Here is a 13,881-nt window from a genome sequence, read left to right as displayed (position 1 = left end):
TAAATATAAACCTACTACATACAGAAAAAGGAAGATTCAGATCTTAATGTACTTTTTAATTTTTAAAAAATCATTTAGGATGTTCTGCTTGATATTTACAGTATGATAATATAAAGCACTGCTTTAAGTGATTCACCTTGCCTAGAAATGAAACATGCATAGCTATTTTATGCTATCTTAACGATAGCACTTTATCAACCACATATTTAATTATACTGTTACTTTTGCCGTCTATTACCATAGTAAAGCTATACATTTATTATTTGCTTGTATGTTAGCAGTTATAATATTTATAATTGTTTAAAGCATTCAATAACAAAATAGGTAAGTAGAAAAAGCTGTGGTGTCAAAAAGTTTGTATTAAACATCACGTGAAGAACTGCAATGCTCCTTGACTGTGAATGTGTGTGCAGATCTTTATGACCACACAACCTGCAATTAGTTATGCCTCCTTAAATAAGGTAAAGGCTAAAAACAAACTGGATACAGTAGCTTTCAAGGTCTTATTGTATCCTTTCTGGAGATACATAAAGAAAGGCTTTCAAATGGACTCTACTGGAATATTGCCAAAATTTGATGCTATATATAGATTTTTTCTTCTTCTTCTCTCGCCCTCTATATACAAATTAATATCTAAGAGTAAAGAGTACTATCAAATATTACCATAACATTTGTTTCCAGCTCAACAATCTTGTTTTCTGAAGGGGATAGCTCACTGTATTCTTTAAATGCTCTCTCTAACTTTTCAGTTTGCTTAATGCTCATTGGCCTCCACCTTGATTTCTTCTTGGGTTTTGTCTCCCAAACTACATCAGAACTTGAAAATGAAAACAAAACAAATGGTAAACGTAAAAGAATGAAAGATTAGGAGTTTCAAGTTTATTTAAACAATTTTATCATTGTAAATAATATTTTGCTGGACATGGATCATCAATACATATAAAACATATGACAGACAAAAACAAAAAATACCAAATTACATGTAGTATTCTTTTCTGGTTATTTTATTTATTTATAGGCAACTTAGTATTAGTACTAGGTAATATTCAATTTTGATTGCTGCTGCATATCTATCCAAGAGGGTTTAAAAAAAATAAACTATACACAGTTTCCCCTACCAGCGCTGTTCAAGATACGAAATGAAAAATTTCTTACCTGAGTATCTTAGTTTCTCTCCTCATTCCTAACAAACAAGTAATGCCTCTCACCTGTGGAATTCAGAAATAACCCAGAACTGTTCTGGAGGCTTAGGAGTAAGCCCCTCCCTTCATTTGAGGCCAACAGAAGACTTTTTCCAGAATTGTATATGAATGTCAAACAACAAATCATAAGCATTAAGTCAACAACTTGTAATTACATTAATTAACCTTACGGCAAGTCTATGTTTACGTCTCTCTTTATAGAAAATTTTCAATTGGTTACAAACTATATTTTGGTCATTTACCAGACTACCAGGGTGGGCTGAATGAGGAGAGAAGCTGATAACCAAAAGAAAATTTGCTGAAATTTCACATTGTGCTGTACAGCATTCTCACCTCATCTGCAAAAATAGCAAGAAGTGGGCAGTGAATCACAGAAGTGTGCATGTGTGTGTGTGTGTGGGGGGGGGGAGGGAATAAGGGACAATTTATATTATTACAGTAGAATAATAGCCTGTTCCTCCCATATGAAGCAAAATCTTTTTAATGGAAAGAAACCTACCTTGCTATCCTCAGAAGATATTCAGACCCTATTTTCTACCCACAATGCCACTAGCATCCTTAATTTCCTCCAGGAATGGTTTCACTCATGTCTAGTATGCTAACTGGTGCAGGATTTTAACATCTTGCCTGCAGCATCTTTGAGGCCTTAAGTGCTTGTCACTGATGCCAATACAAAACTCCATTGGCTTCAGCTGAGCCAGGATTTCACCCCTGGTATTTTGGATGAAATGAGATAACATGATACAGTTAGTATGTGTACTCCATACACTTGAGAGAGACATCTTTAGAGATTTATAAATGTTCATTTATGGCAAACCTTTCTAAAGGAATGCTAAGGAATGAAAAAAATTGATGGGAGAACCATTTCTCAACAAGTGTGGTAAGAAGAATTTACCAGAAAGATTGCTGGTACTATAAGAATAATCTTTTTCTCACACCACAACAGTTGGGCACTAATTCTGAAACATGTCTTTCTAAATGCAACTAGAATAGCTGGTTGCAGGCTTGTCTCCTCTGGCCATCCTGATGAACCCTGACATCTGAGGATCTTCAATCAAGGAGCCTGTTGCCATTAGAATTGGTACCCACTCTTCTATAGTGCTTGGTTTTAGGACGAGAACCAAAAATCCTGGAGAAATTCCAGTGTAGCCGAGGTCACCAGAACTTCAGGATACTTGTTTACCCTCAGACCAGAAATGAAACTTGACTGGAACAATGAATGAATTTCCTGGTTGAGTTCTGCTGGGATACCAAAATGCATCTACAAAGCTAAATGAGAACCCACTCCTCTTTAGATACAGCCTTGTTAAATGTAGATGGTCCATATCCAGATGGAGACCCTGGCTGAAGAAGTCTGGTCTCTTCTGCAGGTACAATGGAAATTCCTTGGCTGTCTCTATCAGGTCCAACCCAAGCAAGTGCAAGACTAGGAAAATGACTTCAGTTCTTTTTCCACCTTTTTGTATCCTTTCAGAATGGCAGCAGACTTTTCTCTGCCCACAACATTGCTTCTGGAAGAAACTTTTACCCCTGGTTATTCCGCAATTTTGGAAAGCATGTAAACATTCATGCTTCACAGCATATGCCAATCTCTAACAACCAGATGTAGGAAAATTTCCTTTTCGAGCAATTATTCCAGAATTGCCCGCTACCGGGTTTTCTGCACCTTTCCCTGAAGCATCCGACACTGGCCACTGTCAGATACAAACAGAATATTAGACTTGATGAACCCACTAGTCTGATCCCATAGAGTCATTCCTATGTTTTTGTTCAGACATGTCACTGACAGAGCTGTCCACGTGAACTAAAAGGATGAGTATGCTGAGCTTTTGAAAAGTGGTAAGCTTGAGAGAACTAATGTCTTCCTTTTTCCAAAATGAGGGACCTTTAGTTGTCTTGTCCCCAAGGTATCCTCCCCTCTCTGACAGGCTTGCTTCTGTAGTGAGTATCCAGGGATCTAAAGTGAAAAACAGGTTGTTTTTTCAGGATGTTCTATGTACTTACCTGCCCACAAGTGGGGTCATTTTATCTGGAAAGGATGCCTAATTTTGCATTGTGTCTACTGTGCAGTTCTACATACTTAGAAGGAATTTCTGGAGACACATTTTGAGAAATCCCACTCAGGGTATAACACCAATGCATGCCACCAGCAATCCTAGTTGGCAACTGACTGTGGGTGATTGCTGTGAGAAAAATAGTGATTCAGTGAAGTTTTGGTTCTTTGACCATAATTTTACCACTATGGCAAACATTTGTAGAGCCGTGCCTAGTTTGACCTCGGGTAAACTGTATTGGGATCAAAAAGTTCCTCTTGATTTTGAACCATTTCCAGCACCTGGGCAGTTATGAGTGGATTTGTTTCTCCACATAGGACATTGATTGGGATTTTGTCCCTGAATGTATACAGATGCATAACTTGCAACCTGAGCCTTGCCATAGCTACCACCAGCTGTTTTTTTAAGAATCTGGGTGCAGAGTACTGATGAAAAAGAAGAGGAATAGCTCACCCTTCTGGATGAGTAAGGATTGGTGGCTTGTGTCAGCAAGGCATAGCTTGCCCTCTGAGAGTCCTTATAAATATAGCACATCTCAGACTTGGTTAGATGCTAGTAGGGCTTCTCTGCTGTGATGGGGGGCAGAGGGAGCTGCTCATGAAGTGCTATACAGGAGAAAATAGAGGGTTATAGCCTCAACATTATGCTAATTCCTCAACTCAGCAGAGGGAGAGAGGAGCTAGACGCTAAAATGAAGTTGCTACTGCACAAAAACAAAAATTAGTTATAAAACATACTGGTTGGGAGAAACTGAACTGCTAACTTGTTCCCCTGTTGGAAGAAAATCTGGTTGCCTAAGCTGAAGGGTAGGGCTTAGACTTGGAGTATACACCAGTGTGGACTCCTTTCAAATTCCACAGGTGGGAGGTATTACCCATTAGTGATGAATGAGGAGAGAAGCTGTGCAGCAGAAAGTTTAATATAACATACTGTACACACATACCCATACAAAGCACATATCAGTTTGAAGCATAAAACGAAATGGAATTCCAAACACATTCCAACCTAAACACACAACGATTTAGTACTAACAACAAGAAGACTAGATCAGGCCAAAAAGTATAAAATTAAAAATAAAACTAGCTGAGTTTAAAATGCTTGAAATAATGCTTACAGTGACTCCCTACCGAATAGATTACTTTACCTTGTAATTCCAATGTAGGACACTTCTTGCTTTGTATAATTGTTGACTAAAGAAATTCCAACATCTTGTAATGATAGAACAATTTCTTGTTCTGCTAGTTCTACTTTTTCACTTTCATATGTTGCTTTAAATACACTCTCATCTTCAGTGAATAGGATAATACGTTGCAAGCCTTCAAAAAATGAAACTAAATAAACTCTCTTTTTATGATCCAAGATGAGAGAGTCCATCATGTCCTACATGAGGAGAAAAAAAACCCCAAAAGTTTGCAAGTCTTGTTCATTCTACTTTGACAAACAAATGTAAATTTTGTAGCAACATGGACATTGACAAATAAAAGCTACATTGGGAAGGCAGGACATTGGAGAGGGTAAGAATAGAAGAAAACAGGTCATATTCATAAGAAGGACATTATATGAAATTCAAAAATGATAAAATTTTGAATCATGAAGCGAGATCTCAATTGTGCAAGCACTCATTAAGACAAGGGGACAAATAGGAATAAAGTTAAGAATATGTACAAGTGGAAATATTATTCCCCCATTCGAGCTATGCACATGTTGATCATTGATTAAACTAATGCAAACACATCAGAAGTTAACAAAGTATTTGTTTCTGCTTTATTAGAAACAATGAAAAGAAGAGGAAATCTATATTTACCTACTGGAGAAGCATAAAACTGAAACCAAAAGAACTGTTAGCATAAGAGAAATAAAAAGTGAACTATATATCAGTACTGTTTTAAGTATAGCCTCGATAACACAAAACATTTCTGTTCAGGTGATTAATATAATGAAAACGGATTTTTTTGTTTTAATGTACCAGAATGTGTAAAATATTCTTATGCTTTAAAGTATTTCCTTATCTTCAAAAAGTGAAATGGAACAATATCTTAACTTATGATTGGTTGCTCTGGCTATAAAAGAGCTTTTTGGCAACTGTCTTAGGTCTCCATAACTAAGAATCTGTCATGATTTTCCTAAGTTAGGCTCTTACAGACAATCTTTTCTCCATTCTTGTACAAACTCCTATTGTTTTCAACAGGAGTTATGCACTTAAAATTGGGTGTAACATGGTGCTGTGTTTTAAATATGTGGTTTATTATTTGTCTTGGCAGTTTAAAGGATAATTCCTATAATAGACTGGTCTTAACACATAACAAATAAGATGAAATTTGTAGTTTTAGAGTTTTAAACCGAGTTTCGAATTCTTGAAGAGAAACGTTAGAAAATAATACTATTAAATCCAAGAACTCTATTAACACAAACAGCGCTATTGTGAAATCGGGGTTTGTCTATACAGTCAGTGTGCTGCAAGCTGGGTTGTAAATCTACCTTGCACTAGTGTGTCATGCACTAACTATCCATGTGGACCTTGCTACCACATACTAAAAATTCCCCTGTTCTAATAGGCAAGTCCCCAGTATAACAAAACTGGCAATATTTAGTTACCCGATTAAAGGAAAATGACAACACAATTGTTTAACAATTCCCGTATCGCTACCCATTCATTAGGAAAACGACAAACTTGTTCATTTGGCCCTTATTTCTCCAATATCACATACTTTGAAAAATTGTGTCATTAAATTGTTTTGCTTTGTGTCTCTTTGCTTCTTTCCTTTCTTAGTCACCTCCTAAGTCTTCAACAATATTCTGGTTCTTCCCTTATGGAAAAGTCCTACAGAATTTAACAAGGATGAAGTCTCTAGGATACTATAAGAACAAATAAAAAAACTATTGATACTGCACTCAGTGAATCAGCACTCCTCCGCAAAACAGAGTGGTCCAGTGGTGTCTAACAAACTTTCCTGGAATTTATTTTTAAAATAAGAAAAAACTAAAAAATTCCATTGAACCACCACCATGTTAGGAGGACATTACAGTTACACTGTTAGCAATCAAAATAAAGAAAAGGTCAAAGTTAAGGTTGCATGAATAAGCATAAATGCTGCCCCCTGTATACTCTGAAGCACTTAAATTTAAAAGATTGCATGCTATTTTTCAAATAATACAATATGTATTATACTTTGTCCTACAACCTGTAAGATGCATCTTCAAAAGGATGCAGGAAGAGCCTAATCCAAAGTCTACTGAAGTGAATGGGAGTCTTTCCATCAACTTCAGTGGGCTCTGAATCATGCCTTAAATGCGACAGGGTTCTGCAAGACTGAATGACTTTCGTGGACTGTCTGATACCTCCAGAATAATACGTAAGTATACCACCTTCTAATAGTGTGTATGTAAGACTGTAAAAAACAAACCCAGTTTTTTTTTCTATTTGTTGAGGTCATGTATTTAAAGGCTATTGCAGTGCATAACACAATAGAAAGAACTTAGGTTGGCAGGCAACCTTAATATCAACATTTCTGACTTTTGAATACTTAGCCAGGTAACTATAAACCACATTTTAATAGGTATTTTAATCAAGTACCAATTTTTTAGAAAAATATGTCTGTAAATAAATAAAGTACAGTCAGCCTGCTAGTGTCTGTGCCAGAAAGCTGCTTTCATAATTATGAGCATCAGAAGGGCAATACTGGGGCCTAAAATTAACATACAGAAATATAATATCAACAGATAGCACTAGTAAGAGTTCTATGATGTTAAACAGTACACATACATCTTTTTGCGTTACTTCCCCATTGCACTTTCCACATTTCCATTTCAACTTTCTAGAGCCTACTGGATCAGCCCAGGTGTACAATACTGCTTTATTTGGCATAAGATGGTCTTCCATCACATTGAGAGAACTGCAAAATAATGATTAACAATATATATTCAATGATCTTTTACACAACAAACTCAAAATCTAACACACCAATTAAAGAATTGCACCATTTCTTACCTGTTAACTTATTTTCAATTTCATAGAATCATAGAATGTCAGGGTTGGAAGGGACCTCAGGAGGTCATCTAGTCCAACCCCCTGCTCAAAGCAGGACCAATCCCCAACTAAATCATCCCAATCAGGGCTTTGTCAAGCCTGACCTTAAAAACCTCTAAGGAAGGAGATTCCACCACCTCCTTACGTAACCCATTCCAATGCTTCACCACCCTCCTAGTGAAAAAGTTTTTCCTAATATCCAACCTAAACCTCCCCCACTGCAACGTGAGACCATTAATCCTTGTTCTGTCATCTGGTACCACTGAGAACAGTCTAGGTCCATCCTCTTTGGAACCCCCTTTCAGGTAGTTGAAAGCAGCTATCAAAGATAATACCAATGTATCATTAGTGGGTTTCCTGTTTCTTGGCAATACTCCACACTTGGAATACATTAATAAAGGTTTTTGCTTTGTTTTTTTAAACTATAAAAGTGTGAACTTTAAAGCAATATACAGTGTGTAAATCATACACACACAAACAAACTTTAGAGAAGAGTAATTAAATCAGTATTACATGTTTATAATTTTACAAAGTGTGGGATAGTTCAGCTTAGTGGAATTATAATTTTAAAAAACATTTTATTAACAACATAAATGAACTTCTTATACAAGTATTAGTAAATCTTATCCATAGCCTATATTTGTTTCCTTTTAAAATCTCATTTGTGTTTGGTCAACCTGTATATCTATTTTATTCAAATTCCAAAAACAGTATGAAATCTACTTGGTATTAATTGTTAATAAAATTTCCATTCTGTTTCAGAGTATCTCCACTTAGTGGTTACTAATGACAAATAAGTAACAAGAAGGCAGAAAGCAGAGCTTAGAAATCATAAAGGAAATCTAGGTTGAGTACTGTCTATCACACAAACATTTCTAGAGAAGAACAATGTATTTATAGAAGCAACTACCTGGAGCATACTCTACCACAGAATTTGCTTGCTGAGGCATGAAGGTTTAGTCTGTAGTGTCTCAGTATTATGGGTATCTGCAAAAACGTACGATCTTTACAGATCTATTCAGCCTTGACACGGATGGGGGGTCTGGTGCAGTATGTTGTAATACTATCAGGAACTGGTCTCACTATAATATACTGTTTTGTTTGTTTCTTGGGTGAAGAACTTTATCTACTATAGCTTTAAAATTGCATGGGGGATTCCTGAAAGGCACCTCAACAAGCCAGAAATAATATGATGTTCAAATGCCACAACTTCATTCAACAAGCAACAAAAATATAAACAAACAAAAAGAAGCAGGATTCACATAGTTTTTGCAGCAAAGGGTGCCTATAGCCACTGGGTCCAACTAACAGCTATCCTCTCTCTGAACTGCACACCTCCAAACAGCAAACTACAACTTTCAAAACAGTCCATTAATTTTGAGGGCCTCCATTGAAACATCAAAAGGTGCCATTTTGCAGAAGTGCTGAGTATCCACAGCCCTACTGACTTCCGTTAGAGGTGTGAGTGCTCACTGCCTACGAATATCAGGCCCAACATGTTGCAAGTTGTGCACCCAGAAAATGAGATACATGAATGAGTGGCTGTGTGTGACAATTTGGTTTTAGTGACTTGCCCAGCATCATGTGGCAAGTCTGTGTAAAGCCAGGGATAGAACCCAGTTCTCCTTGGTTGCAGGTAAGTGTCCTATCCACACCACCATCTTTTTTTCTTCTTGTAGCCCCATGCCTCATGGACAACACAACACTGCTTCATTAACAATCCATCCCATCCAAAAACAGAATATCATCTATGTTGCACACCTCGAGTACATCTCCACCTCATGAAACATGCTGAATATTTTGGTTTTTTTAATCTCATTTTTCACAGCTCTTTGAGAGTCAGTACGCAGAACTATAGAAAACTTGCATGTGTATATATGCATACCGTGTACAAATTGCACGTTCTTGCTCGCTCTCTCTCACACACAATTATATATGTGCACACGCACATGTATGTGACCCTGTAACCCATACACCGTAAGCATATATACACATGCAAGTTTATATATACAGTCTGCGCATACATGCTATGGAAAGTTTTATAACAACACTGCATACGTACCTCTGCCCATACTCAATCATCTCTTCCTTGGTATGGTTAATTAACAGGAATGGAGCTGCACCATCATGGTAATCTGATAAAGTAATTACTGTAGAATGTTCGGTCAGGTTAACATCCACTATAATGCCACCAAGCTATTAGATAGGAAATAAGAGTAAGTATCAGTGGTGTGATAAACCTTTTAATGTATAAAATACCATTTACTTTTTACAATATAAAAAAGTTTAACCCCATAAGCTAAACCACAAGCATCTATTTTAATATACTTTTATTATATTTTCCTGACCATATATGGAAAGTCAGGAAAGAGAGGCTGCATTTAGTGTTCCAAGACTACACAGGCATCCTACACCCTCAAATAATTAAGTTATTTGCTGGCAGAGCAATCCTTTCCTGGATCGTTTAAACTCCAGGGCATGTTTGACGAGTTTGTACATTCTGACCTCAACAATATGCTTTTGTTAAGGCTGTGCCTAACCTTCTCTCCCACAAAGCTGGAGAACTCCACCCTATAACAATCTGTTTAGGCAGAGATAAGATTGACTCTACCAGACAAACTAACCAGTGGTATTAAACATATATCCTTAAGCCTGTGAACACAGCTCTTGTGATGCTTAATTTCATTTGACGATGTTGTGCAACCTCAAGATAATAAAACATGCACTGTAGGAAGTTCAGAAATACATAACGTTTAAAAAGCCACCATAACAATCAGCAATGTCCCCCCACATACAAAATGAAAAAGCAATGGATAGATCTACAAATAGGGCAACTGACTACAACTGCTGTTATAAACTGGCTACTTCTAACATTTTATATATTTTCAATTAACATAAGCCAGTGCTAAACTGAAATGTAGCCTGTCCCCAAAAGATCACTTTTAATATGGGAAATTATATTTAGAAGCATATGGGCCTTTATTTTCACTTATCTCTAACTGTATTCATGTTTCCTAAAGACACTGTACTGAGTTTAAAAATTTTAGCTGTATGTGAAAAAAGTTCTTCAAATAAATGTTCAATAATAAGAATCAAACCCACTTTTAATCATTAACTGTAGTACAGGTAGCAGTCCTGCAGCAAACCCTAAGTTCTATGACTTTTCCATTCAGATACAGTAAACAAAGTGGTAAAAGTTATAGTTCATTTTACAGGATCCTAACAATGTACTGTACACTGTGGTCTAGATTCTCAGCTCAGATATATGAGCGCTGCTCCACTGACTTAAATGGCGCTCCATGCCTTTTACATCAACTGAGTATCTAGCTTACCATCCTTCTTCCTCCACCTTCACCTGACATCAAGATTACAAAGTCACTCACACCTGGGCCAAAAATGAACTGGTAAATTGCAAAAATGCAGACTTATAAAATGTAGAGTATTACCTACCTGTTTTCAGTAAGTAAGTAAAAACTTTAACATGAGAGATAATTAAAGGAATAAATTCTAGCAGCAAATACAATAGGCCTGATTCTGATTTCATTTAAATAGGATTTCATTTATAAACCAGGAGTAACTCCACTGACGTCAATACAACTCTACCAGTGTAAATCTAATGCAAATGAAATAGGCACAAAGCCCAGTCAATATTCAAAATAGCCAACATTTCAATTTTGACAGGTTCATTTTTTTATAGAATATATGAAGATTTTATATATATATGGAATACCCCATTGCTTTTGGAATGGGAGAAGAGTTTCGTATGGGAGGAGGTAGAGTATAGATTTATGTTGTCTTCTATAATTACTAAAAAAAAATCACTTACCTTATTGTCCAAATACAGCAATGTACAGTTTTCTTGCTTATTAAAACAGATCATCTTGGGGGGAATGCTGGAGTTTTCAACTCTAATCAGCAATTTACTTGAATCATTTTCAGGCCAAAAGGGAATGCACTAGAATAAAATAATAAATTTTATATTCAAATAAATAGAAATCATAATGGAAAACTGCTCTGCAGCCCTCAAATGGCACTTTTCTTCTTATTACTATAATTTATATTACAGCATCAAGGAGCCCCAGTCAAGGGCCAAGACCCCATCGTGCTAGATGCTGTAGAAGCACAGGGCAAAAGGCAGTCCCTGCCCCAAAGAGTTTACAATGCAAGTACCAGACAAGAGACAGCAGATGGATATGGACAGACCAATGGGGGAGTATAAGGAAACAATGAGACAATATCGGTTGACATGATAGGCTGTAGTCTCAACCCCCTACTGTACTCGGCAGCAATAAAAAATATTGATTTTTAAAAACACTTTCATCTTAACTGCTATAAAATGAATAGGGAGCTCTGTTAGGATTTTCTAAACAGTTACCTAATCTAAAAAGGATAAACTGAGAGGAACCCAGAACATTTATGCTAGAGCAAGGGAGTGGAAAGAAGGAGGGGTGAGGAACTAATGGTAAAAAAGGAATGGAGGCCAACGCATATAGCATTTAAAAAGAGAACAGCACCTGTAATGGAAAACAGAATTAAAATTTAGAGTATATTAAGAAAGCTCTGGCTTTTAACCACCAATTTCCTGTTTAATCCATTTAACGTGTATGGAAGCGGGTATTTTTTTCTCCTTATTGCTGAGGAGGTCCCAGCTATATATTCTTGAAAGCTGGTGCACAGGTGTGACATCTGACTGACTGGTTATACCTTATCAACGTGCAAAAGACATATTCTAATTTAAGAACTTCAGTATCTTTTTTACCAAAAATTATGAATTATTTATCAGCTTCAACAGTGACATTCAATGACTAAAATCTCACTTTAGTATAGTGGTAAAACCTATTATATGTTCAAATCTCTAAATAAGCAAATTAAGTCAGGTATCAGCATGTTAATGAATTTTTATACTTACCTTTCCTGTTGAAGGACTGTGTAATTAAATCCAACCCTGCACATTGCTCTTTATTAGCAATGTTTCACCCACTGTCTTTTTTAACATTTTTCAATTTTATATTGTGTTTTATAAGGCCAATTAAAATTAGACTTGCCTTTTCCTTAAGTAAGCACAGCATGTTTTGTTACTAGTGTAATTAATTCCTTTCTTTCACTGTCAAACAGTCAACTGAAATTTTTTTGGTCATTTGTTGAAGTTGACTTCATTATTATTATTATTTAAATTTCAGTAGTACATAAATGCCTCAACCAAGATCATAGCCCCATTGTACTAGAGTCTACAATCACATAAGAAGAGACAAAGAGCTTATTTTCAAATAGAAAATACAGGCAAGGAGGGAAAGGGGAAAGAGAGGCACTGAAAGATATAATGACTTGACCGGGATCTTACAGAAGGTCACTGGGAATAGTAGTGAGGTCTCGAGTCCCGTGCACATTTAGACTTTTAAAAAGCATACCTTTAAAATGTACGGTGAGTTTAGTTCTTATGGAAGGAGACACTAAACAAGAGCCAGGGATTGTTTGGACAGATATTAAACAAGCTTGTCCAGAAAACTCTTCCTCTTTAAATACATACCTGCAACATCGGATAGCTCAGTAATGCGCCTCTCCAAAGGAAAATAATATGAACTGTAGTATTAGGCTGAGACTAGCATACTCAATTTTGTATGACCTTACAACAATCTGAACTCAAAATTTGCAACAGTGAAGGGCTAGTTCACTGACTTACCAGGCCATCAAGTTCCCTCTCCCATAGATTCTCAGACCCCAGGAAGCAGGAAGACAAGAAAAAAAATTAGTTAACAAGACTGACTAGGTTATTCAAGTGAAAAAGGTACGCTACAGACAATGGAAATTCATTCTCATGAAGCAAACAAAAAGAAATAAACTATGAAAGGTAAAATGTAAAGATAGAAAGGTAAACTATAAAATGGAAATTAGGAAAGCTAAGAGGAAATCTGAAGATTAAATAGCCCCAAACAAAGAAGTTGATAGACAGTTGTTTCATATATCAGAAGCAGGAAAATTGCAAAATGGAGTAATGGTGGCAATTAAGGATAAGGAAGACTTGGAGAAAAACTAGGCAATTTTTTTTTTTTTTTTGCACTAGTCTTAGCCACAAAGCATGCTGAGGTCATGCTTATGCCAAAAATCTTTACATGGTAATAAATGTGACAGTGTGAGATATGACTGTGTCAAACTGTAATCTTCATTTTATACAAGGAACTCCATTTTCTACTATGTTCTGAAGGCATGTCTAACCTTGCCATTGTGATGTACTGAATTCATCCATCCCATCATAGAGCAATGTAGAGCCATCAACTTGGATTGTGTTTCAACTGCTGGCCTAATCCCAGCAGGACACTGGATTTTCTACCCAGGGGCACCAGCATGGCTAGTGGATCTGCAGCTTCTCAGCCTGAGCACACGATGAAAGGGAGAGAGACTATTTAAGAGGGGGTAACTTCTGAGAGACGGGAGGCCATTCACCACCACATTTAAGAAGAAATGCTGACAAAACCTCAGAATCAATAAAGGGGTAAGTTCTGACTGTGGTGGAGAGGGAGAATGTCTCAGGACTTTTGTTATTTTACAAGTATCTCTAACTCCCGTGCTTTTTAAGAATAAAGTGATGGTTAAGAAATTC

General features: G+C 36.5%; 1 protein-coding gene across 1 annotated transcript in view; it reads right to left on the bottom strand.

The window, feature by feature from the left end:
* Positions 1 to 13,881, bottom strand: part of VPS13A (vacuolar protein sorting 13 homolog A) — a 286,528-nt gene that overhangs the window by 65,695 nt on the left and 206,952 nt on the right. Inside the window, exons 51-55 of the mRNA XM_065406641.1 lie at positions 11,110 to 11,238; positions 9,346 to 9,479; positions 7,020 to 7,149; positions 4,401 to 4,636; positions 664 to 817 (exon numbers count right to left, since the gene is read on the bottom strand). Coding sequence (XP_065262713.1) covers positions 664 to 817; positions 4,401 to 4,636; positions 7,020 to 7,149; positions 9,346 to 9,479; positions 11,110 to 11,238 — 783 coding nt within the window. The remainder of the gene's footprint in view (positions 1 to 663; positions 818 to 4,400; positions 4,637 to 7,019; positions 7,150 to 9,345; positions 9,480 to 11,109; positions 11,239 to 13,881) is intronic.

This window comes from Emys orbicularis, chromosome 6 (genome assembly GCF_028017835.1).
Source record: "Emys orbicularis isolate rEmyOrb1 chromosome 6, rEmyOrb1.hap1, whole genome shotgun sequence".
NCBI lineage: Eukaryota > Metazoa > Chordata > Testudines > Emydidae > Emys > Emys orbicularis.
Note: the sequence above shows the minus strand (reverse complement) of the source record. Positions and strands in the feature narration are given on the sequence as shown.